Raw genomic sequence first — 23918 nt, forward strand, 5'->3', positions numbered from 1 at the left:
AATATAAAGAATAATTTCAAACTTAGTTGTGGTTTATTAGGATTTTCAGTTGTTTATTTGCCAGCCTGCGAGATAAGGGTTTCATCAGGAAAAATAAACTTTAAAAATTAATCAAACGTACATTTAAATTTAAATTAGCCGTTGATATGCATGGAAATAAAGGTGCTCAGAGAAGTAATATGCAGTAGGCTATCTTGGGTCCATAGCATTAACGTAAATAAACAGCTCATACTCTGCTATCGGTCTTAAAGCAAGCAAATAATTAACCTAAAGGTCCCATCTAAAGTGTAAGACCGTCAGTAGATAAATGTGGTAATGTTTTAGTAATAAACTGCATATGGCAACTATGAGATATGAGCGGAAACCATAACTTAAGTTGGTGGAGAAATGAAGATTAAGGTGTAAGGCAAGGCCCTTTGGTGATTTCAAGATTCTTTGCTGGCTGTTTCGTGTCTAAAACTTTTTCTGAAAACATGCGTTTTATCCTTTTTCGCCCTCCTAAAAATAATATCTTGAGCAGTTTTCAAATCGCGTTGTTTCTTATGAATCTCTGCTAAATGTGTGTGTGCCCGGATAGGCGCGGCCATTAAGTGGGTTGACTCCTAAATTATTTTACTTCCATAATTTTGCGTTTCGCTCAGACTTTTAAATAGATTGTTAGTAAAAGTATCGTCAATTGTTTTATGAATTTAATAAGTTTTTTTTTTTAAGTTTTTAGAAACTTAAAGCTAACTTATGTTAACTCTAGCATGGACTAATAGAATATAATCGTGTTTTTTTACAGTTTTAAATTAATTCGTTTGAGTATAGCCTTTGACATATATTACTCAATACTTTGTTTATAATCCATAAATCAATAAAAATTGTGATTTAATAAAACCCTTGAAAACACAGGTTTGTAGGATTTATGGAAAACCAATTTTTTTTATTGATAGATTATATACTACAAATTAAGTAGCCCAATAACCAACAAAGGCTACACGCGAACGAGTACTTTAAAACTGTATACATTTTATTGCATGCTCTTATTTCCCGCCACGATTGACATACAAATTGGCCATTAAGTTTCTCAAAACCATTTTATAAACAATTCAATTTTATTTATGTTTCTGAATTATTTAAATATTGAGATTTTAAATGAAATCATGGAAGCAAAACAATTAAATGTACTACTTCCTTAAGCCTGCAAAGGTGAGTCACTTGTATCCCTCCCATTGTGAGGGTAAACAAGGTGTTTCCCCCGGCACCTAGCGGCCGGCCGCAGAACCAAACAGCGCCAGGAGTGAAGGGCAGAGAAACACAGGGGTGCTTGTTTGTTCCGTTTATTGGCGCGTCAGGCGTGCACGAGGTGTCAGTCGGCGATGGCTCCCTTCTTCAGGATCACGTTGGAGTACAGCGCCGTCTCCCTGCAACACGGCAGAGGCGGACACGCGTTACAATCCTACGTGGAGTCTGCGTACAGAGCGTCTCGTCCTTAGGTTCCTCTCTCTCTCTCTCTCTCTCTCTCTCTTGAGTCGGTGTGCTCTGTTGCCAGATTTACACCTCAAAGCACGAAAGTTATAGACACAACTTTGTAGTGTAATGAAAAAACATTTTTTAATGTATCTGAAACACTTTATTTTGTAAAGTAAAATTGGAAAGAAAATGTTTTTCCTGTTGTATTTTTCATCAAGATCACTATCTGATAATATTCCATTTTGATTTCTAAGAAGTTGTAACTGAAATAAGCCATCTTGGTTCCAACTCCTTTTGGCAACAATTTGTTTAAAATGGAAAATATTTGCTCGTTTGAACATAGAACATAATTTAATGGACTGCCCTGTTATTAATAGTGACTGGCTGCTACAAACAGTTTCTGCTGTGAATTAGTAATAAGTGCTTAGTATTTAATTATTTATTGACAGAATTACTCCAGATGTAACAATACTGCAAATATACACTAATTTACTACCTTAAAAAAATTCACAAATAGTAAAATTAAAAATATAAAACTCATTAGAATTAAATATGGTACACAAAACAAGATTTTTAATGCTAACAATCTGGGGTGGAATCAGTCTGGCAACAGACGGCACCATTTACTCTGTACTTGAAACTAAACGTCACAAAGACGCTAGATGGGGAAGAAATTCGCCTTCTCTTCCACTTTAACGCTCATCATTATTTTTAACATTCGCCCTACCATTACAGTTTCTCTATTAACGGACAATATTAAAATATTAATTATATATGTATTCTCTAAATATTATTAATAATATGGATTATATGTACTACTAGATGATGTTAGCGTGCTTCGCTACGGAAGTCTACATCTCTCGCACTACTTATTGTGCATGAAGGGTGCGATTTTCCCTTAGTGCTACTTATGAACCTCAATGATTCTATGTTAAATATTTTACCATTCTTTATTTTGATATGTTCAAAGATCACTCTGTAGCTGAGTGAATTTTGTATCTCATTATTGGCCCATTTAATTTTAACTGATGCCGTACAAACTATTCATAGCAGGCAAACCGAAAGTACGGCAGTGACATAACTCAGTTTTTTATTTAAAACTTTAAGATCATAATTATTTATGACGAAGGCGAAACGTCATTTTTATTTATTTTGTGAGAGTTTTTAGATGTTCTGGTCGTAAGATTTCTGGATGCACTTTAATATAGAATAAAACGGAGAGGAGGGGACGGTTTTCGTAAAATAGTTCAAAAATTCACCAAATTTGGTAAATTAAGGTATAAATATGAAAATGGCTTTATTTTACTCACTCCGTCGAGATGTACATAATGCCATAATTATCATAATTTTAGGATGAATAGAAGCGGATATAATTAAGAAAACGTAATAAAAACTCTTTAAAATATCGAATTAATTAAAAAATAAATATAATTTTAAATGAAAAAAATTTCAACGTGTGTTTCGTCTCCGCTCCAGGAATGCAATCTCTTTTATTAATATAGACAAATTTTAGTATTCGGTTGTGAATAAGAATTAAGACCTCTAAAATACATGTTTTTATTGCAACTCCCTCCTTTAAGATAGCCACTGCTAATAGCACAAACAGTAGTGTCTCTGAAGTCTGAAGTCTAGAAAGTAGTTCTAGCATATCGTGAATGTATTGTGCAGTGATGTTAATCACGAGCACATTTCGTTGAAGGCGACTCAGGGACATATTGCATGCAAAGCCATCTATCTCAACACGATATCTGTTACTTTGATTATTCTTGTTGTCGGAAAGAAAGCGCTGTAAGTTTGAAAGCTCCCGTATCCGGGCGGGAGACTGGACTGCCGGGGGCTTGGTGGTAAAAAGTTGCCGGCGCTACTTGCCGGCCAGTTCCGCCTCCAGCCGCAAAGTAAGAAGTTGCTTCCCCCTCCGCGCCTAGCACACACGCACACACGGAGGGACAGTTCTTACCCCCCTCCCCCTCCAAGTATCCTGAGCAGCTTTACGTTTGCATTGGCCGCAGCCGACGGGGTAAAAAAAGCCGCTCGGCCAATCAGCCCGGGAGGCGTGACCGCGAGGTAACGAGCTGCAAAATGGAGACCGCGTGCCGGAAATGCTGCGCCGTTTCTCCCGCAGACCCAACATGGATGCAGACCGTGCGCTCAAGCTAAGCAGTGGGAAACATTCTCGTACAACACTGAACGGCTCGTCGGCCAGAAAACTGTCCAAAAGTGTCACGGCAGACGGAAGTTGGTCGGGCGTTTTGTGGTTTGTCCGAGTGACAATGAGTAAGTGTTTAACAGCTAATTAAAATTGCATTTAAATTCGAAGTAGCTATGATGGAGGGTTCTAGCGACATCGGAGACGGATATTTCACCGACGTTTCGGTCGAAATTGCAGTCGCAATCTTCAGGGTAGCAGTTACCTAAATATGTTTTGCACAAAGCCATCTATTGACATTGCAAGTTGGTTGTTTGCCGGAGTATCATCTGTAACCGAATGCACATTCCAAGGTTTATAACAGCTCATGGTGGCAGCATAGTTGGAAACATGAATCTACGTCATGTAGAGGCGCGTGTGCCTTCCCGCCCAGCGCCCCTGGCAGGCGGACTGTCTAAGCATCCAGGAGCTAGACATTCGCCACTGTCAGGGTGTGCTGCAAACAGCGCTGCGAACAACTGCGACAGCGGGCATGCAGACGGGGTGCCGTACACAGTTTAAACATCAGTAGCCAGGCTGCACAACGGCCCATGACTAGAAACCTGTAAAATTCGCGGATTCATTTCGCGATAGGATAGAGTCCAAATACTTTTGACATTATTTTGCTTCAGTGATTGGGCCACAGTTTATCTGAAGGACTCTGGGCCAATGAAAAATCTTTAACAGAAGAATTAGCGAATCACGATCATTCCAGTCAACAGGTGTTACGAGTCGGTAACCAATCAGCAGACGTAATTTGAACGAGTGTGTAGATGATCGTGGAGTCTATCCTTTAGGGATTTGAAATCGCGAATTTTTCCGGTCTCTACCCATGACGGCAAGTTCTGAAGCGCTCAGCCACTTGCAAACCCGTTTAAAATTCCATGTTTTGAGGTTTCACCCAGCAGCCTGAACACAAGGTCACACATCAAAGGAAATTGTCAGGTGTTCTACCTCATGGTTTAATTAATGGTATAATAAAGTTAAAATGAGGATGCTGCTGAGAGATAAATAACGGTTTGCAAAACAACCTTTCTTACACACACGTAATAGTTCTAAGGACTGTCTGTAAGCATTCCTAATACAACCTTAAGTTTTAAAAAAAACTGGATATTTTACTAGCAGTTCACTTACTAGTTCACTGAGCTGGTTTAAGCATTCGTTGTTGTTGTTGATCAGTAGAGAGGCGCTTGTTAGTTCGCGTAACCTCAAACGCCTGAAAAAACTGCTGACAACCTGTGTTAAGAATATTTAGTTTCGTATCTCATAATCCCGATTTTTTATTACGGCAATGCAGTTTATGACGATGTAACTTAGGAACAGTGCAAAATGTTTCAGTTCATTCGGAACACGGTGTCTGTTTTATTTATAATAGTGGTCAGCATATCTCTGCATACTGCAACCAGCTATCTGGGCTAAAAATTTACAAAAGACGATTCTTCTACTACCTATACTGCTTAAGAGAACATCAACAAGTTTAAATACTTTGCTTCCCGACATAGTATAGAGACACGTTCTCAGGGAAATAATGCTCTTCACTCATTCCGCAAACACACACAAAACCTTTTTCTGTGGCTTATGGGCTTATGTACGTTTCTGAAATTAACGGGCTTCATTATTACCTTTAGATGTTTAAGAAAGCATTATTCAGTTGTTTACTAAACTCCCATGCTGAGGTTTAGCAGAGGTATCAGGGATGTGTGGTTAAATGAGTGTGAATATGTGTAAATTATTGTGATAAAATGTATTAGTATTTTTAGGATAGTTTATGTACTTGGTTGATTTTATAAAATGTTATATCAAAACAACATTTTTACTTTTGTTAAAATTATACTATTAAATAAATTTTAATCCTCTTTTTGTAATGTTGTCAATTATTATTTTTATTTTATTTTTAATATGACATATTACAGTAAATCACTTTTATCATCGTACGTGTTTTAATTCGTATTATTGTTTTAATACTTGCTAGTAATTTCTTACTTAAATTGTAATGTATTTACAAGTTTGTTTTCATTTTCTTGATGGTTGTTTTAATTTAAGTTAACTTAGTCATCTATAAGTTTTGTTTTACTTTCAATTCACATGTACTTTGTAAAACATTTACTTGGTTAAGCGTAATACAAGGCCTTAATTTCGCCACATAAAATAGGCTAGTAAAATAAATATATATTTCGTAAAAATGTATCCATCAAGAAGTACCTATATACTTTTGTTTCGTTTGCCAGTGCTAATTTGTCATTTCGTCGGTGACCTGACACAGTTGGTGTTCTGGTTAAACATGAACTCGGACGCGCAATTAAAAAAAAAGTAGCCAAAGTTGGTTAAAACTGAGAGAATATTACAATGTTTTAGAATTCCGGCGTTGTGCAATATTTCAGTTTCACGGCTCACTCACTAGCTCTTCATTTTCTCACTTTCATTTTGCAAGGTTGCAAACACTAATGAAATCCCGCCGCTAAACCGAGGTTTCGCCGGGCCTAAGGGAATCCGCTTGTTTTACGTATTTTAGGGCTGAGGCGCTACCAGGCGGAGTCAGTGTCGTTTAGAATATCTACTTTGTAAAGCGTTTTAACGTTTCATTTTTTATGTCGTGGAGCTAACTATGAAGCAGCTTATAAACCAAATTAAAAACACGGGAGTGGGGATGGGGGGACATTTTAGTGGCCGACACAAAATATTTTTGATGAGGTCCATCCTAACCAAGTTACTTAGTAACAGCCACAAGACTTATTTTTTTAATGCAGATTTATTTACCTAAGGGCGGCTGTCACGTGCCAATCAACGGCGTGGTTTAAATATTCACGCCGAAGCTTTTGCACGCAGATTATTTATGGGCTGGCAGAAACGTCAATGAAGTTTTTTTTTTTACTTTATGTTTCCAATGAAGAAGTCAAATAGTGATGAAATTAGCAATCGTGTTAAAGAACTGCGACTAGAGAGCCGTATTTACCATTTTAGAAGAAGTCACACAAATTGTAAACATGCGTTATGATCATAGGAACAGAGTGTTTGAGTAATCGTTTGAATGCAAAGACGTCGCGGACGTTTCTGGCACGTAATAAGGACACGTGTAGAATCATTGAGGTACAGTGATCTTCGGAGGAGGACATCGTTCAGGGACATCGGGCAGGTATCGGCGCGGTGTGAAGTAATTTGCGATCCCCACATTCGCGTGGATTTATTTCGGGAAACAGCGGAAAGCCGGAATCAGGATGCTAGGGCCGGGTTTTGAACCCAGGTGCTATGGAACGCGAGTGCAGCTCCATGTGCAAATAGTTTTTTTTCACCAATAATAATCGGAAGAAAAGTTATGAGGTTAAGATACCTTTATTTATTCCCCGTGACTTCGTATGGCTCTGCGCGTAGGCACGCATGCGTGAGTCGGGACCTGACTTAAGTATTCTGAGGCGCGGCCTCTTAAAGTGGAGTCTCACTCGCCATGGGGATTTTTTTCTTCATTTTTCTCGTCATTATTATTAGTTAAGGGCTATTTCTGTAAAACTAAACACTAAACATCTCTTGCATTTGATGTTCTGACACAAATATTTTCAATAAATATTTACTCAGTGGTATGTAATGGGTGTAAGATCTCGCGAAGTTGTTTGTATGTATGTTATCACTTGCGCGACATTTTTTACAGCAATTACTATATCACTCTTGGTAAATGTAGGTATGTTGATAATAGTTTTGATAGTACAACAAATTCAGAAGAGGTATAGTGTTGATTTTTTGCAGAAATAGCCCTTAACTAATAATAATGACGAGGAAATAAAAAAAAATTATCATGGAGCGTCAAATCCTGCCTGAACCGTCACATACGTGGATTTTTAAATACTTTGTTTGAACAAATACATTAAAAGGTTCTACCGGACAGCTAAAACGATTACCGTGTGATAAATCTGCCGTTGTCGTCACGCCAGTCTCACAGACAGCAGAAGAGACGTGCTGAATGAGCAAAATCGCTATAACAGCATTTTAATTGTAAGCTACAAAATTCGTTTTCAGTTTTATTGTAAAAATACACTTCTAGTTCTTGAAATTTGCTGATAGAAGTAAAAAATTATTGCCAGAAAATAAAATACTTTAACTATTAACTAACTAGTTGGTTGTAAGGCTCCTAAGGCACCCGCTGAAACACTTTAATTTAATATAATTACATATATAATTTATTAAAAATTAATTTTCTTTTAATACTGTGCAAATGAAAATTATTTCTGATATATACGAAATGATAAAACAAAATTGTAAAAAAAGTTTTTAATTAAGAACCCCTTTAAAAACTATTTTGTGTGTTTTGCCCCACAATTAGGATCTCTTGCCATAATTCTCGACTCGGGAGCCAGTACGCCTAGAGATTAGTCCACCCGCCTCACAGTATCGTCGTGAAGGAGAGGGAGGTCCAGGCGCAGAAGGCATTGAGAAACTTGTGTTATGAGAACTGTTTCGATTGGTTTGGCGATTGTGTACAAAAATAAGTAAGACCCAGTTGAACTTTTAGTAGTAAAAATCATAATGTTATGAATATTTGCCTTTTATTTTTGTAGCACATCGGAGGGTTGAAAATAAAAAAAAAGGCTCTCGCATAACCACTAGGTTATTTTTCGCACCCTCGCCTGTGCTGGCAGCACAGGGCTTGCCCGGCACTGGTTCACGTATGTTGATAGCGCAGTTGCTTCGTAAAGACGGCTGGGCGGTGGACCGAGCCGACAAAGAGAAACGCGGTCCAACCACAGCGCGCCGACACGCGGACCGCACACGGAGAGAGCCAATCAGGCGGAGACGCGGCCGGCGACCAGATTACAGGACGCTCGCTCTCTCCCCCCTCCCCCCCACACCGGCTCAGCAGGGGCGCGGCTGCCCGCCTGTGTGTTCACCGCGGACACCGCGAGACGAGGCAGGCCCCGCCCACTTCTGCCCTGCGTGCCGCTAGCTTCCCAGCGCACACCGGACACGTGTTGTTTTGTACCTTTGGGAACCAGTTGCCGAGAATTAATTTTTAGTACTGCAACAAAACTACTGTAAATGTTTACAACAAATTGCTATGGTTATTTATGCATATATGAAATACTTTTTTTTTTTTACTTTTTGAAACAATACTGAATACATGTAATTGCTAGAGACCTGCAAAATTCACCGGTTTCGATGGTCTTCAGGATAGACTGCACATGCCCCTGTACACTCGGGCAAATAGCGCAAGTTCATTGGCTGCCGACTTGTAAGTCGTCTTAAGGTGGTTTGTCTGTGATTCGATCCTTCTTTGGTTGAGGGTTTACAACTGGTTGAGATTCGTCCAGATGAACAGTAAGCCAATAGCAAAATTATCTAAGAGGTATATGTGTTTGAATTCTATTCTATCACGGAATGAATCCGCGAATTTTGCAGGTCTCTAGTAATTGCGCTTTCGAAAATTCTTAAATGTTGATTGATGTTTAGTAATTTTTTTTTAAACCTTGGGAAAGATGAAATAATTTTTAAAAACAAATTGGCCTTGATTTTTTAATCATGCTTATTAATGTGCGCCGTTAATACTGGAAAGCTATTCACGGAAAGGTTTACAAATAATTTTAACCACTGAAGGCAGTGGGACAACACAAACCATAAATTCCCGGGTAAGAATCCGAACTTTTTTTTTGTAGCGATACGCAGTTCGGCGTGGCAGATGCTGTCGTTCCGATACAGTGCGGAGGAGAATTTCCACATCGATATCGTTAGTTTAGTCACATCTGCACTATTGATTTAAAAGTTAATACAATTTTTTTTTTCAATTTCACTAGAGAAATTATAGCTGTCACCAATACAGGAAATATTATTGTGTGGTACGATATTTAATGTCAAGCATCTTTTTTTTTTCAAACGAAATATTTGAAGTGAATTATAAAACGATACGAAAGTTTCCGCGTTTGATGGTTCCCTTCACATTAGGAAAATATGACTAGCTAAAATCCCTATTCAAGTACTAGCTTATCTGCAAAAATAAACAATTATTTCATATCGCCACAACGTAATACTAAAGTATTTAACTTAGGCACTGTAGTGTAAATATCAAAGTGATATAATGAAAATAGTATATAGGATATTTAATATAATATTTTTTCTCACACCACTTGATATAATAGTTGTAAAAGAGAAAAATTGTGTGTGTATTATGTACAGATAAAAGTCTATAAACAATATACTCACATAATAAACGCTTATTAATTATTCAGTATGTCCATGCCTCGTATGAGTCTCAACAGCAAACATAAAACAATAAAAAAATGTTGAAATTAAATGTAATGTGTTAGGTTTAATTCGGTTTTCTATATATATAATCAATGAAATTAATACGTAATAAATTCATTCGTTTAAGAAAACATTCTTTGTAGTTCACAATGGAAAAGTTTCTACTTAATAGTTTAAATAATTACTTTAACTGAAAGTTAATATTTAGATAGTTTGACAGACTATGATAGTTTGCTGAACGACCCAAGTATTCAGCTGAACAATACCTACTATGTATAACGGCTCAATGTGGTCTTAGAGAGACTATCTGCCTCTAGTATTACACACAATTCCCGAGTCATTTCATGCTGCTTAGCTCAAGGAGTATAAATGAAGATTTTTGGAGTTCAGGACCTCTGGACCTGTCCCTCGTTGATTCAGGACAACTCGAACGAACCTAGGAAAGTGTCTATCACTACGACTTAAGTGAGAAGCTGTAGTCTGTAACACAGATGTCCTCCTCCGGGTTGGCTGAACATTCCTAGAATAGGATAGGTCTCACCAACGATGACATCAGGAAACGTCTCAGCTCTGAAGGATCCTTGAGGCAAGTGCGCGATCTCGCACCAGGACCGTGGCGGCTGCCCAAGTGAGATCGAGGGGTCGTCGTGTGTCTCGCTGTCCCCAGGGCGGCGCCCCGATACCTCGGGACAGCCCACGCGCGGGAGACGTCTTGCCCCGTCAGAGGCCTAGACTCGACCATCCATTCCTGTTTCTCAGCACTGCTCAAGTTCATTCGCTGGCCAACGAACAACCATCCCAAGAGAGACTATGAGAGATTCGGGAATTCCTACTTGGCGAGATTAGTAAAGGTGTACATAGGCGAATGTAACAAAATGTGAATTGATGAATAGCTACAATCAGACAAGAAAAATATATAGAGAAACGAAAATCAAAGATAAATTGAATCAAAATAGAAACCTCTAGATGAAACATATCTGTCTAGGTACTGGGTCGCTCAAATACTCATACTCAATACTATGACAACATAAATTGACAAGTTATCATATTTAATATTTAAATTTACATGCATTTATGAAATACTAATGATAAAAATATCGTTTAAACATGTCCAATTTTTACAGTACTAAATGTTTTTTTAGCTAACTTACAGGTCAGTACTTATATTTTAATTGTTTTCTTTCGAAAATGCAAGCGTTACGAAAATACTATATTGTTGTATGTATTGTTTTTACTTGAACTTTTTGTTTACTGGACAGCGAGATCATTAGAAGCGGGAGAACACTAAACAAATCAGAATTATTTATGACCGGAATAGACCATGGTACAGTACTCCCTGAAAGGTTATTTCAGGAAACCATGTAAACCCTACATCAGGATGGTAAGGCCAGAACTTTCTTAACACTTATCCCATGCTCCACCTCACACCGAGACAAAGGTTATCCTTACGCAAACACACGTTATGCAGCCAGGTAAGTGATTACGAAAAACAAGTACAATGTTTGGTTCTCCAGTGAATAATCACTCGTAGATGAAATCTCACATAATGTATCTCACATGGTTGAAACATAAGTGTATATGATGCATAACATGTAATTAATATATGTGCTTCATGTTTAAGGTATTTCGCATAATAGATGACACGACTAACAAAAAATAAGCCTTCAGTTAATTATGTATTTCATAGATTTGAGCCTAAATTATTTAATAATTGAAAAGAATATTTTTTCTTACTAATAAAACCAATAATGTACCTGAGTCAAAGAATGGACCAGCGATGCGTTAAAATGTTCATAAAAACTGTTAGTTATCCAATGCGTTCTTAAAAAGGCCGTAAAAATAGTTCTCTCTTGTAAGTTATCTTTTTTTTTTTTTAACAAAACGCAGCCCAGAAGCTGTAAAAATTTTATGTTTCTTCTTCCAGTTGAGAAGAGCAGTTTAATTTTAACGGTCGCGGAGGTGGTTTCGGATTATTTTTTACACGGTTCCTTGGTTATGATACCCACACAAATGATTACAGTTCAAGAGAGTGTGTTGGCAAGGGCATAGCATTCATGGACGGCTGGCTTATAGACGAAACGAAAGAAATAAACAGCGTTTTAAGTATTATCCGAACGTTACACGGTAAAAAAATAATATTTGAAAATATTAACGTTGCTATCTAAAACATATTAAGTGATTTGGTTTATTTATATTATGTAGCACACTCCTCGCAATACTCTGAATAAAATAGTGTGACGTTGCACAGAATAAATAAAGAAAAAAAATTGAAATATATATTAAATAAGAATTATCAAATTAGTTGAGTGATGTAAAATGAAAACTTGTTTAGAAGAAATGAAATAATTTAGTATCATATAGTTATCAAAATCAACACACCTAAAAACATTGGTAGCAAATGCACAAGATCACGGATTCGCTGAAATTTACTAAACCAAGAACTAATCACCAAATTTTGCTCAAAATTACTTCAGTAAACTTATATTTAATAATGCAGTGATGTATACTATAACAAATGAGATCGTCAGTTAATTGGGACTATAAGATCTACAACATTTAAATTCGGCAGGCATATTCTTTATGTTATATGAACGCCTTCTAAAAAACACAATTTTTAAAGAAATCAAATACCCACGGTTGTAGGTTAGGTTCGGATCACCAAACAGGCTGTGATCGGAAAGCTAACCCCCCCCCCCCCCTTCCCAGCTTCTTATTCTCTATACTCAACCAAATACTATATAGTTCGGCATGCATTTCAGTCGCCATTCCCTTACTAGCACCCTGAAGATGGCAACTGCAATGTGCGTCTGAAACTCCAGTGAAGAACTACATCCAGGCGCGGCTCAAGCCCAGGAAGGTACAGCCTACGTAGTGGAAAGTGCTTCAAATGCGTGCTGAAAATAGACCAAGTATTTGTTTGAAACTTGAATCTGGCAGAAGGGATATATCTCTGTGTTAATGAGGAGGGATGATAGGTGCGACGCTCGCTGGATCTTCCAGCGCGGTGTCGCCTCTAAGCGAAAGGCTCTGAACTGGCACATGGTATTTTCGTCTGAGCGGTAACCACAACCTTACATGTGTGCTTTCAAGAAATCTGTGCCGGGTGTTTTGGACCCGTTAACCCTCCTGATAATACATTTTAAAAACGAAATACGGAAACAGAACCACCCAGTATTTATTTATTTATTGTGAACGGAGTAGTTTGACATTATTTACATTATTTATTTATTTATTTATTCATTTATGTGTTGGTCATAATTTACCGTAAATAAACCTGAAACGATGTGGGATGAATAAAACTTTTTTTTTTCTGTCAACACCCTACACCCTCTGTCCCAAGGAGGTTAGACATCCTTGTACCAGCTCTACTGCTACCATCCCCCCCCCCCCCAAATGTTTTTGAAATCTTAATATGTGATTTTATTATTTTTATTCTTGAGTGACATTTTGCAGATATTGGCGGGTTTTTTTAAGCAGTTTTTAAATGGCGTGGTTTCTTCTGGAGCTGGGAGTGTGGCCGGGTGGGAGGGGCCAACCCCCGCACACTGAGAGAAAGGTTTGTTCGCCTCAACAAAATATTTGTTAATATATGGCTAAATAAATATAATTTTGTTAAATTCAAACAAATATTTCGTAGTGGGAAAGATACTGTTGACCCAACAAAATGATTTCGTCAACTGAAATGATATATTTGGTTAGGTTGCAACAAATTATTTTTTGTTACTTACCGAGTTTGGTTGAGCTAACACGATGTTTTGTTCCACCAAGTAGATATTTGTTTGGCCATATATGTAAGCAAATATTTGTTCGATTCGAAAAAAAAAAACCTTTTTCCCTCTGTGGCAGGGCCGCCAGTTACCCGGTCTGCACCACGGCGTAGGCGCCCTTGGCGCGCTCGTAGAAGTCGAAGCGCTCCAGCTCGTCGAACCCCCAGCTGCGGCCAGTCCTGCTGCGCATCACGTCCTTGTAGCGGTCCCAGATGTCCACGGTGACGCCCTTCTGCCGGTCCGAGGCCGTGGGCCGCATCACCGCCACCTGGCGCGACAACCCGGCCGCCACTTGGTCATTGCTTTTACAACGGATACATTTGTGAACCAGTTGCCGAGAAATGTTTTTACACGCTTTATGATAGCTTCACCTGTATGTTTGTAACCGACTCCTTTGGGTGCGATTTTGACCCACTTTAAACGGCCAGATTTCATTCAAACTTTGTAGATTTACACTATACACTAATTTGATAAGATTATTCCATTATTCGTGGGGTGCATATTGTCAATAGTTATAAATATTTTATTGACATATATGAGTAGAAGGATTATCATTTCGATAATTTTTTAAAAAGCACCCCACGCTTTTTTTTAAAAATAAAATACATTTTTTTCTTATATGCACTATTATTAATTTTTATACTATTCTTAATTCAAATTTGTTAAAATTTATTTTCTACTTTTTAGTTTGATTTTCTATATAAAGAGCGTTTTTTTTTACTTTTTTAAAACTATAATTTTTTAATGCTACAAGAAAGATACTGTAACTTTTATACAACGTTGCTAAGATTATTTTTTGCATATACATATGTAGAGACCGGAAAAATTCGCGGATTAATTTCGCGACAGGCTGAAATTCAAACATCTGTACAATATTCTGCTTGGTTCTGCTAAATGGCTCGCAGTTTAACCGGAGCTCTCTTGAGCCAATGGAGAGACTATCGACCAAAGAAGCGTCGAATCACAAGCCACCCAGTGGAGAGACGCGTCTCACAATTTAGTACCCAATGAACACGCGTGTTTGCTTGAGAAAATGCAGAGGGTAATGGAGGCTATCCTAGAGGTCATTGAATCCGCGAATTTTTCCGGTCCCTAGCTACATATATGAAATACCTTTTTCGAGATAATACTGAGTGTTTCTTAAGGAAATTGGCGCTTAATTTTATGTTTTAATTCATGTCTTATTCAAGCATAATGGAAAAGATGATCCAATATTCAATAATTGGACTTTATTTTGTTTTGTAATGATTATTTTTGTGCTCAGTTAATACTGGAAAGCTGTTTAGGGAACGGTTTATAAATAATTTAACTATTGCATCTGGGACAACTCAAAGCACAAATCCTCGGGTAGGATTCAGATCCCAGTATTACGCTATTTAGTAGTGATAGAGTTGTTTTCATGTAACTGTACCAATTTACAAATATGATGTAATTTCACGTTGATATTTCTGTTCCATAAGCAAAAAAAATGGTTGTCTGTAAAGTCGGTTTACGGACGATAGCTTAACGTGACAACGTCATTACAAAACATTGATGAAATGATTGCATACTTTTCTGAATAAAATTGAATATTTTTTATTGAATTATCACTATTTTGTATGGATACAAAGCAGGGAAATGAAATCTATAATTTAATTGATAAATTTTATTTTTATTTGCACTCATTAATTCAAATATGCTTATTACTTTAACGAAGAGATTATTTTAACTATAACTTTGATACATGTTTGCTATTTAACTTCTTCCAATCTGTGTTATTCTGTCAATGATAGGACGATGATAGGAAAAGTAGGAAACGAATGGGAGTGTTTCAAGTTTAATGTGCCTCGAAAAAGTCAAATCGATGGTTGTTCCAATCGAGTGGAAGAGAGATAGATGCGGCGCAAGCGTACAATGAGCGTAACGGGACACGGCGTAACGGGACAATGTGCGTAACGAGACACTTTTTCGTGCGTGCAGCCGGCGTTCATCGATTTATTAGACGTGGTCACGTCCAAAAAAACACAGTGTAGGTCGTATTTTTTTATCTCGTAACCAGAAGTCGCAAAGCCTTTTTTGTTCGTAAAGGGGAAAACTCAGGCTTCGTCGCGGGCACAGAATGAAACCCGCCGTCACTGCAGTGAACTCCGGCTCCGGGACGTGACGGCAGGGTTTCGTAATTAGTTAACGGCCCTACTGACAGAGCGATGGCACAGCTGGTGTCTTCTCGGCGCGACGGCCAGCGATCCGCCGTCGAGAAGTTGGAGCGAGGGCGAGTTAACACCGCGCGGCAGTGGCCAGGATTTCAGCTAACGGCCTCCCGAGGTTCAGCGATCTCCAGCCACCCGGTACACTGCCTCAGGGATGCGCCACAATATTTTTTTGTAAATTCAAAAGAAACAGTCACGTAAAATTACAATACATTACATTGTATTACACGAGACAACAACTGCATCACTGCAGTGTCCTGGTCCCTCCCATAGTTATTAAAGTTATTTGTAAACAGTTTTCTTAACATTATTAACCGAGCACATTAATAAGCATAATAAAACAAAATAAATTCCAATTATTGAATATTCTATCATATTTTTTAATGGTTTAAAAAAATTATGCTTGAATGAAACATAAAAAATACACAATTATGCGTTAATTTTCGTAAGAAATACTCAGTATTATCTCGCAAAAAAGTATTTCATATAGGTATGCAAAGATAACCATAGCCAAGTGTTGTACAAATTAAAATATATTTGTTGTAGTATTACAAACTATTCCATCGCAACTGGTTTCCAAAAAATTTTTTTTTTTTTGAAAAAATACCAATAGCAATTTTTGTTTCTGTGCATTAATAGATATAAACATTTGTTCATACATTTGTTATTTGGCAGAATGAGAAGCAATATTCCAGAACGAACGTGGCAGAATTTAAATATCACAATGATGCACAATTCTAGCAAGCACAAACGTTTAAAATAGGATTTACGAAATGAATAAAGGTTACACATCCTCTACGAATCAAGCTGCTGGGGTTGTCACGGTAGTTTGGGTGGTCGTTCCTCCAAGGCGGTCAGAGTTCGATTCCCGGCCGGGTGAAACCTATACAATACTCGCTAGTTGCCGTGAGTCAGCAGGTTTCCTCACAGCTCTCCCATTTCAGTTCCATTCCCATCTCATCACCACTCGCCGTCTCTGCTTCGTTGGAGGAAGGACTTGAGCGGCGGAAGGTCGGAGAAGGAATGAAGCGTCCCGACGAAGAGAAGTGACGCAGTGGCAAGACATTGTCCTCGCACTCGTGAGGACTCGGGTTGGGATCCTCAGTTTCCCGCTTTTTCCCGTCATCACTTCCCATGGCAGATTCCTCCCGCGATATCCCCATTGTCGTCTCTATTCCTGCACGTTGGAACAAAAGGGCGCAAGTACATTTTAACCAAATATCACCTCTTGTAGTAAGAGTAAATTTTTTTCTCCTTCAAAAAAAAACATTATTTGTTTCATCTTTTGGGATGGATGTAATAACTTTCAACGCATGCTATATATTCAAAACTAAGTTTTAACAAAAAAAAAATTCTCATTTCTAAACAAGTTATTTAATACGACATATATTTTCCATGTCTCTTTTTCTTGTTTTGTGAGTCATTCTGGACGTAATATGTGCACACTCACGGCAGTCCATCATAAACGCTAGAGGTTGAGGGACCTCGGATCGGAACGCTAAGCGCAAACGCGCGGGCTCACCGGCTTGTCCACGTACGTGTCGAGCGGGAAGAACTGCAAGATGGCGTCGAGCAGCGCCGAGACGCTGTGAAAGTCCGCGCGCAGCTCCCGGGCGCCGCGGGCCCGCGCCGTCGAGGCCGAGGGGTAGTTGGCGTCCGCCAGCACTGCAACAACCCGTCGGCCGTCTTACGTCTGCCAGGGCTGGCCAATCCCCTCCTGGCACACGATGCACGTGACCTTCTCTGCATGGTTAGAAACCCGCATGTTTAGAGCGTATAGGGCTTGCCCTGAGACGCACTTAGAGTCTTCCCTACCTAGACCCCTCCCTTACACACTTAGTTTTAACTTAGGTTAGGAAAAAAAAAAAGTCAGCCGTGGCGGCGCTCAGCACATCCGGGCAACCACGCTGATGCACCCTGCACGACTTTCTTTGCTAAGAAGACTGCAATTCGCTAGCGTTGCGAACATTCCGATCGCGTGAGCGTAATAGTTAGGTACATGGTGGGGGAATCGGGAGAGGAGGGGAATAGTTAGGTACGTGGTGGGGGAACCGGAAGAGGGCTGAGAGGGGAGAGGTAGAAATGATGTAGCTTACTTGTATACTTGCATACTTGCACACTCAAATACTTGCACACTTGCATACTTGCGCATATCGCATACTTGCATATGTTGTTTTTTTATGTGCGACCTCAGCCAAAGAGAATTATGTTTCCTTTGCCCAATAATATATAAACAATAATTTCACTTCTGTAGTGCGTTATTCCAAGCACACTTTTTTTTTGAAGTGAAAACTTTTTTAGCCGCGTTGAGCGATTTTTGGTAGGCGCAAAACATATGGGTTCGCGTCACCGACATGCTAGTGACGTGTTGCGCCAGACTGGCGAATCGCAGCGGCCTGTGTACATGTATACGCATATATACACTAATACATTTTATATATATATATATAATCGACTGTATCAGGTGCGTGTTGGACTCTTTTTTGTATGGGTAAAATCTTGTGAGTTCGCATTACCGACATGCTGTAGTAGCAGTAAGTGAAGTTAATTTGACCACGTGAATACATGACCTAGGTCTGACATCACTGGTACGTCATAGATAGGTAATGAAATTTTACGTAATTTTTACATACCCCTGACATCTGCTGTGACTAAAAAATCATGTAAGGATAAATGATATCATGCTGACATAGTACTGATATAATAGCAAAATCTTTTTCTTACGTACATTTGACGTATAAATTATGTCATATTACACATTTAAAAACAAAGTTTTAAGTTTTCACTTCTGTTGACAGTCCCCATGACTGGCTATATATTTTAATGGAATATAAATATTCATGCAAAATTACAGATATTTGTACATTTATACATTTACAGTAAAACAGTTGTATCACCAAAAATAGTGTTCACGGTAATACTGGATTCGAATTCTTACCTGGGCATTCATGCTTTATGTTGTCCCATAAAGTTATTTGTAAACCGTTCCCTGAATAGCTTGATACAACAAAATAAAGCAAAAAAGTTTAAAAATCTTTTATCTTTTCCATGGTTTGAAAAACGTTATGCTTAAATAATACTACAATTAAAATATAAAATTATACGCTAATTTTCGTAATATATACTCAGTATAATCTCGAAGAAACGTATTTCATATATCCATTGACATGTGTTGTACAAAGTTACACTATATTAAAAATTATTTATTTTGGCAAATGGTTTCCAAAAAAAAAATCTTTTTTTAAAGTATAGAAAAATCTTTCTGTGCAGGTATGTTTGGGTCGAACCCACATTGGTATGGAAACGTCCTAATTGTATTCGGTTCTGCCGAAGCAATGGCTGTTTATTGTAAACGGGATTATTGTTTCTTTCCTTGTGAATTAATTTTTAGTGATGAAAACAAATTTACATAATGATGTTAACATTAAATATTATAGTTTTACATTTTACAGTCTAAATTTTTCAAATAAACTAAGCAAACAGCAGTAAATCTATATATATATATATATATATATATATACCTATATATATGGATGTTGGTATATATGACGTTGATCAACTCCGACATCGTTTGACCGATCACCATGAAAGTTAACATATCGAATTGTTATTTTTTTTTCATGGAGAAGGTTTTTATGTTATATATTTTGCTATAACTCGCCACAAGATAGCTCTGCTGCGCATCAACTTCTATAAAGTTCAACTGATCGCCATGAAAATTGGTACTATAGGAATTTGAGCACGGAGAATATTTTCACACAATCCATTTTGCTATTACTCGCCAATGGATAGGGCTGCAGCGCCATAAAAATTTGTATATTGTGCTTTTTACAGTCCTTAATCCTCAATACCAACAATTAATAGATTATAAATAAGATGTAAGAATCACATAACCCTTTAGGATTCTTCATCTTACTATAAATATCTCGCTTCCAAGATCGAAATTTATTTGATTAATCAGTAGCATTTCATTTTCCCACAGCGAAGACGCGAATACTTCCCCACTGAAGTTGTTTGCTCGTTCTTTAATGTCACTGATTAAAAAAAAAAGTAACAGCTCTGCAGTTGCTAGAAAGCAGATGTATCGTGAATTTTTCTATTTCGTGACCAAATGTTTTGTGGTCACAAAGCGATTTGTTAGCGACAGCCGAAATACGAAGACACAAATTATTTTTGAAGATCACATTTTCTATCGCGTGGCACATAGCAACTACTCATCACGTGGCTACACTGCCACACGTGGCGTTGAGAATGTAATGGAGACGGCCCGCCATGGCGTGGTTGAAGTCACTTCTTTAACCTCGCCACCGCCACACTGTGACGCCCTGGGCAATGGGGAGATGGCGATAGCCCGCGTCTGATGATGGTCCGTCGTCAGTCACTTCCATGAAATACAATCATTTAAAAACTGTTCCCACGATTCCCTTGCTTCGTGGCCAGGACAGGAGCGGGGGCATGTGTCGTTTTGCCTAAAGGCGTTTTGCCTAATTTTAGGCAAAACGCCGTTAGGTTAGTTTAGTTTAGGTTAGGTTAGGCAAAACGCCGTTAGGCAATTTTCCGTTAGGCAAACCTCCGTTAGGCAAAACGAGGTTTTGTCATCATAGTAACATTTTAGGCAAAACGCCGTTAGGCAAATCGCCTTTAGGCAAATAGCCGTTAGGCAATTCGAGGTTAGGCAAAACGCCTTTAGGCGAAATGACTTTAGGCAAATCGCCTGTTACTCCAGGAGCGGAGCAGGATGACCCCCGCGCAGACGTTGCGCTAGGTCAGGCTCCCGGAAGCGCGGAGGGCGCTGTCTGGCGACTGGCATTCCTCTCAGCAGCGGGGAGGGGAACTGCTGGCTGCTGGAGCTGGAGGTGGTGCCAGGCTGCCAGCGATCTGCATCGCGATGTGACCTCTCCTCCCATCTTGGGGCCTACCCCCAGGACACGGACCCCTGTCGAGAACATTATAACCGCTTTCCGACCCGAACCCCCTCCGACTCTCTACATTCACCTAACTTTTATAATTACGTAACTTTCACGGTTGTGAAAGGGTCAATAGTTATATCCCAACCTCCGTCGTTAAGCCACCTTAACAACTAATAAACTCTTATGTTGTAATTTTTTCCGTTGTTCGTCATAATTTTTTCTTTTTATTTAAGGACTATTTAAAAAATTCGAACTCACTTTTTTTTCTGCTACAAATATTTTCAACGGATATTCACTTAGTGTAATACAATGGCTGTCAAAATTACGCGCAAGTTTTCGTAATTATAATTACTTGCGTAACCTTTTACGCCCGTGATATCTGAAACAGAACCACAAACACACGGAAGGTAAAAAAACATGTCAGCGAATCTTTCAGTACTCGTCAGTGATGTGTAACGAGCAAATTCATGTGTTCTCATTTTTCAAATAAACTTATAATACGAAACTCGGACGCGAAATTTAACGTATAATTCTTTAAAATAACGCTAAGCGTGATAAATATATTCAAATTATGTTCTCAAATACATTTCTGGAAACGAGTCACGCGTATTTTCTGCACCCGCCGCGAGAATTCGCTGCCGGAGCAGCTACGTCGAACATAAAAATCATTTGATTTTCAAACTATATAATGAAACGGCTTAGACAAAAGTGAAAAATACTTGAAGAAAAAATACTAAACCCTGCCTTTGGACCTGACTTTCTACATGGAATTTTATTAGTAAAACTGTCAATCTTGTTCAAATTCATTAAACAGTTGCATTTTTTTTATGTCTTGGCACGCTGAATATAAAATCTCAATATGATCCTCCTGAAAATATTTGAGTTATCGATAACTTGTTTCACTGGCGGACAATGACATAGCGAAGGGTGCCCGCAGAATTTTACCATCTAACTCATGAAACAAAGTATACTTGAATCGACTACAGAGTAGGGCTTTGCATACACAGTATCAGAGTAAACTATGTAAATTTATTAATTATGTCTGTTAAATTAATACAATTTCCAATAGCATAAAATATTTAGTGGCAATGGTTTTCTCTTTTCATATCCTCTGCATTATTACTACTATGTTTTAATTTTAACTGTTTTTTTTTGCGGCATGTAAAATCAATTTGGGGGGAAAAAAGGTATTTTCATCCAAGAACTTTTTCAGGGTGGATGCCATTGCGACATGAAATTAAATTGAAGAAAAGATGTAATCATTTAGTTTAACCAAAAAACGTAAGTCTGACACGCAAAAAAAAAACCATCGAGATGCTCACGTAAACAGATAAACACAGTGACGTGCCAAACACGTTGTTTGACTTTCTCCAAGAGAAAGTGACACTTTAATGTCCACTCTCGTCATACTAAATCATACTAAATAATACTAATAATGCAAAACAACTGCGATAACTTTCTCTCTGAAATTGCTGTTTCTCTCACGTGATTACTGTTGAAAGTAGCCTATACTTTAGTGAAAGTGTATTTTTTTGTTTAAATCAACAATTCCCAATTTAAAATGTCAAAATGGTGTTTAGTCCTTGAAGATACCTATCTTACTGTACCCTAGTCAAATAGGCAACATTCAAGCGCTACAAAACAGCAACATTGTTATCATTAGAATATAAAGATAATTATCATAATTTTTATTTCAACAACTAAATTAACGTAAAACTCTTTGAAAGACGCCGATTGGTGTTGTTGACGAATAGAGTCACTCATTGGCGACGGCACTTCCTTTCGCCATCTTTTATCATGCTCCGCACCACGAGTGAAAGTTAATGTCACTTTTTATTTAAAACAGTGATTGGTGGCCTAAATACATGAAGATCCCGTTTCCTATCTGCTTTTTAAATGTTTTAATTATAAATTAGCAGGTTCCTACACGTAACCATCCGCCGGGTAAAGAACTAGACCGCAGCTGACCTGTCAGTTACACCAGACAAGGGTGTTCACTCCAACAAGTGGCTGAGGATAGGTCCGTGGGCTTGCGAGAAAAATAATGAAATGTTAAATATCAAAGACTATTATCTGCTTCAGAATACTTGAATCCCTAAAAGGTGCATCTTGAAGGATGCCAAGCTTTTTTTTTTTCTCTCTCCTTCCGAATGGTTCCACGAAATGTTTACAGAATCGCCGATGCAGTCTTTCGTGAAAGGAGTCGCACGCAGCCTTGTTGCCTCCAATTGTTGTGCTTTATTATAGTAAACTGTACCTGCAGTCTGTTGCTTAGGCACCAGCTGCTACACACACCTTTTTATGTTTATATACCTACTAGCTGCCCGACCCGGCTTCGCACGGTTGTATTTATGGGGGGGGAAATGAGACCAAATCTCCTATTTACAGTTATAATAAATGAAATAAAATGAAAATTAATTAATTTTGACAAAAACTTAATACAATGCTTTGTAATGTACCGAAGAAAAAACGAATAGCACCGATGGTTTCCCGACTCTCGAGCACGCAACGTTGTCATGGAAACGAAGTACCCACTGTTTCCCGGGCTTAAACACCAATCAACATTGATAATCAGTTTATTATTAATTATAAATTATTAAGACTATTAATCGAAATAAAAACTACCCTATCTCTCAAGTTGGAAACAATTACACATAAATGCCAATTTTCATCGAAATCGGTTGACTTGGTAAAGAGTTCACTGGACCTTTTTAGAAATCAGATGTAGTTGGTAATTGTCTTCTTAATTTGAATAATTTATATCACTTTCAAATCCCGACCGACTTTGTTCTACCAGTGTATAGTTATTTACCTGTATATATCTAAAAATTGGTGGTCTGTATTTAATGAGTGATGAGGACTACACTAACAATGAAATGGTCGTTGCCATGGAGACGAATGAAGCATCAACAATGCTACAGCCGTTGCCGTGGTGATTTTCTGCCAACTCATACATACATCACATTAGAAAACTCTAAAATTATCAGATTAAGACCATTAATCGAAATAAAAACTATCCTATCTCTCAAGTTGGAAAAAATTACACATAAATGCCAATTTTCATCGAAATCGGTTAAGTGGTTTAGGAGTCCATTGAGGACAAACATTGTGACACGAGATTTATATATATTAAGATTACTCTCAAATAATTTCACGTGAACGTGTAAAAAATTTAAAATTCCCTGGT

General features: G+C 38.1%; 1 protein-coding gene across 1 annotated transcript in view; it reads right to left on the reverse strand.

Moving 5' to 3' along the window:
• Positions 1 to 1306: 1306 nt before the first annotated feature.
• The window catches only part of LOC134530415 (fucose mutarotase-like), an 87581-nt gene continuing 64969 nt past the window's right edge, over positions 1307 to 23918 (reverse strand). The window contains exons 2-4 of the mRNA XM_063365218.1: positions 17344 to 17486; positions 13725 to 13900; positions 1307 to 1406 (exon numbers count right to left, since the gene is read on the reverse strand). Coding sequence (XP_063221288.1) covers positions 1352 to 1406; positions 13725 to 13900; positions 17344 to 17486 — 374 coding nt within the window. The 3' untranslated portion in view covers positions 1307 to 1351. The remainder of the gene's footprint in view (positions 1407 to 13724; positions 13901 to 17343; positions 17487 to 23918) is intronic.

This window comes from Bacillus rossius, chromosome 3, assembly GCF_032445375.1.
Source record: "Bacillus rossius redtenbacheri isolate Brsri chromosome 3, Brsri_v3, whole genome shotgun sequence".
NCBI lineage: Eukaryota > Metazoa > Arthropoda > Insecta > Phasmatodea > Bacillidae > Bacillus > Bacillus rossius.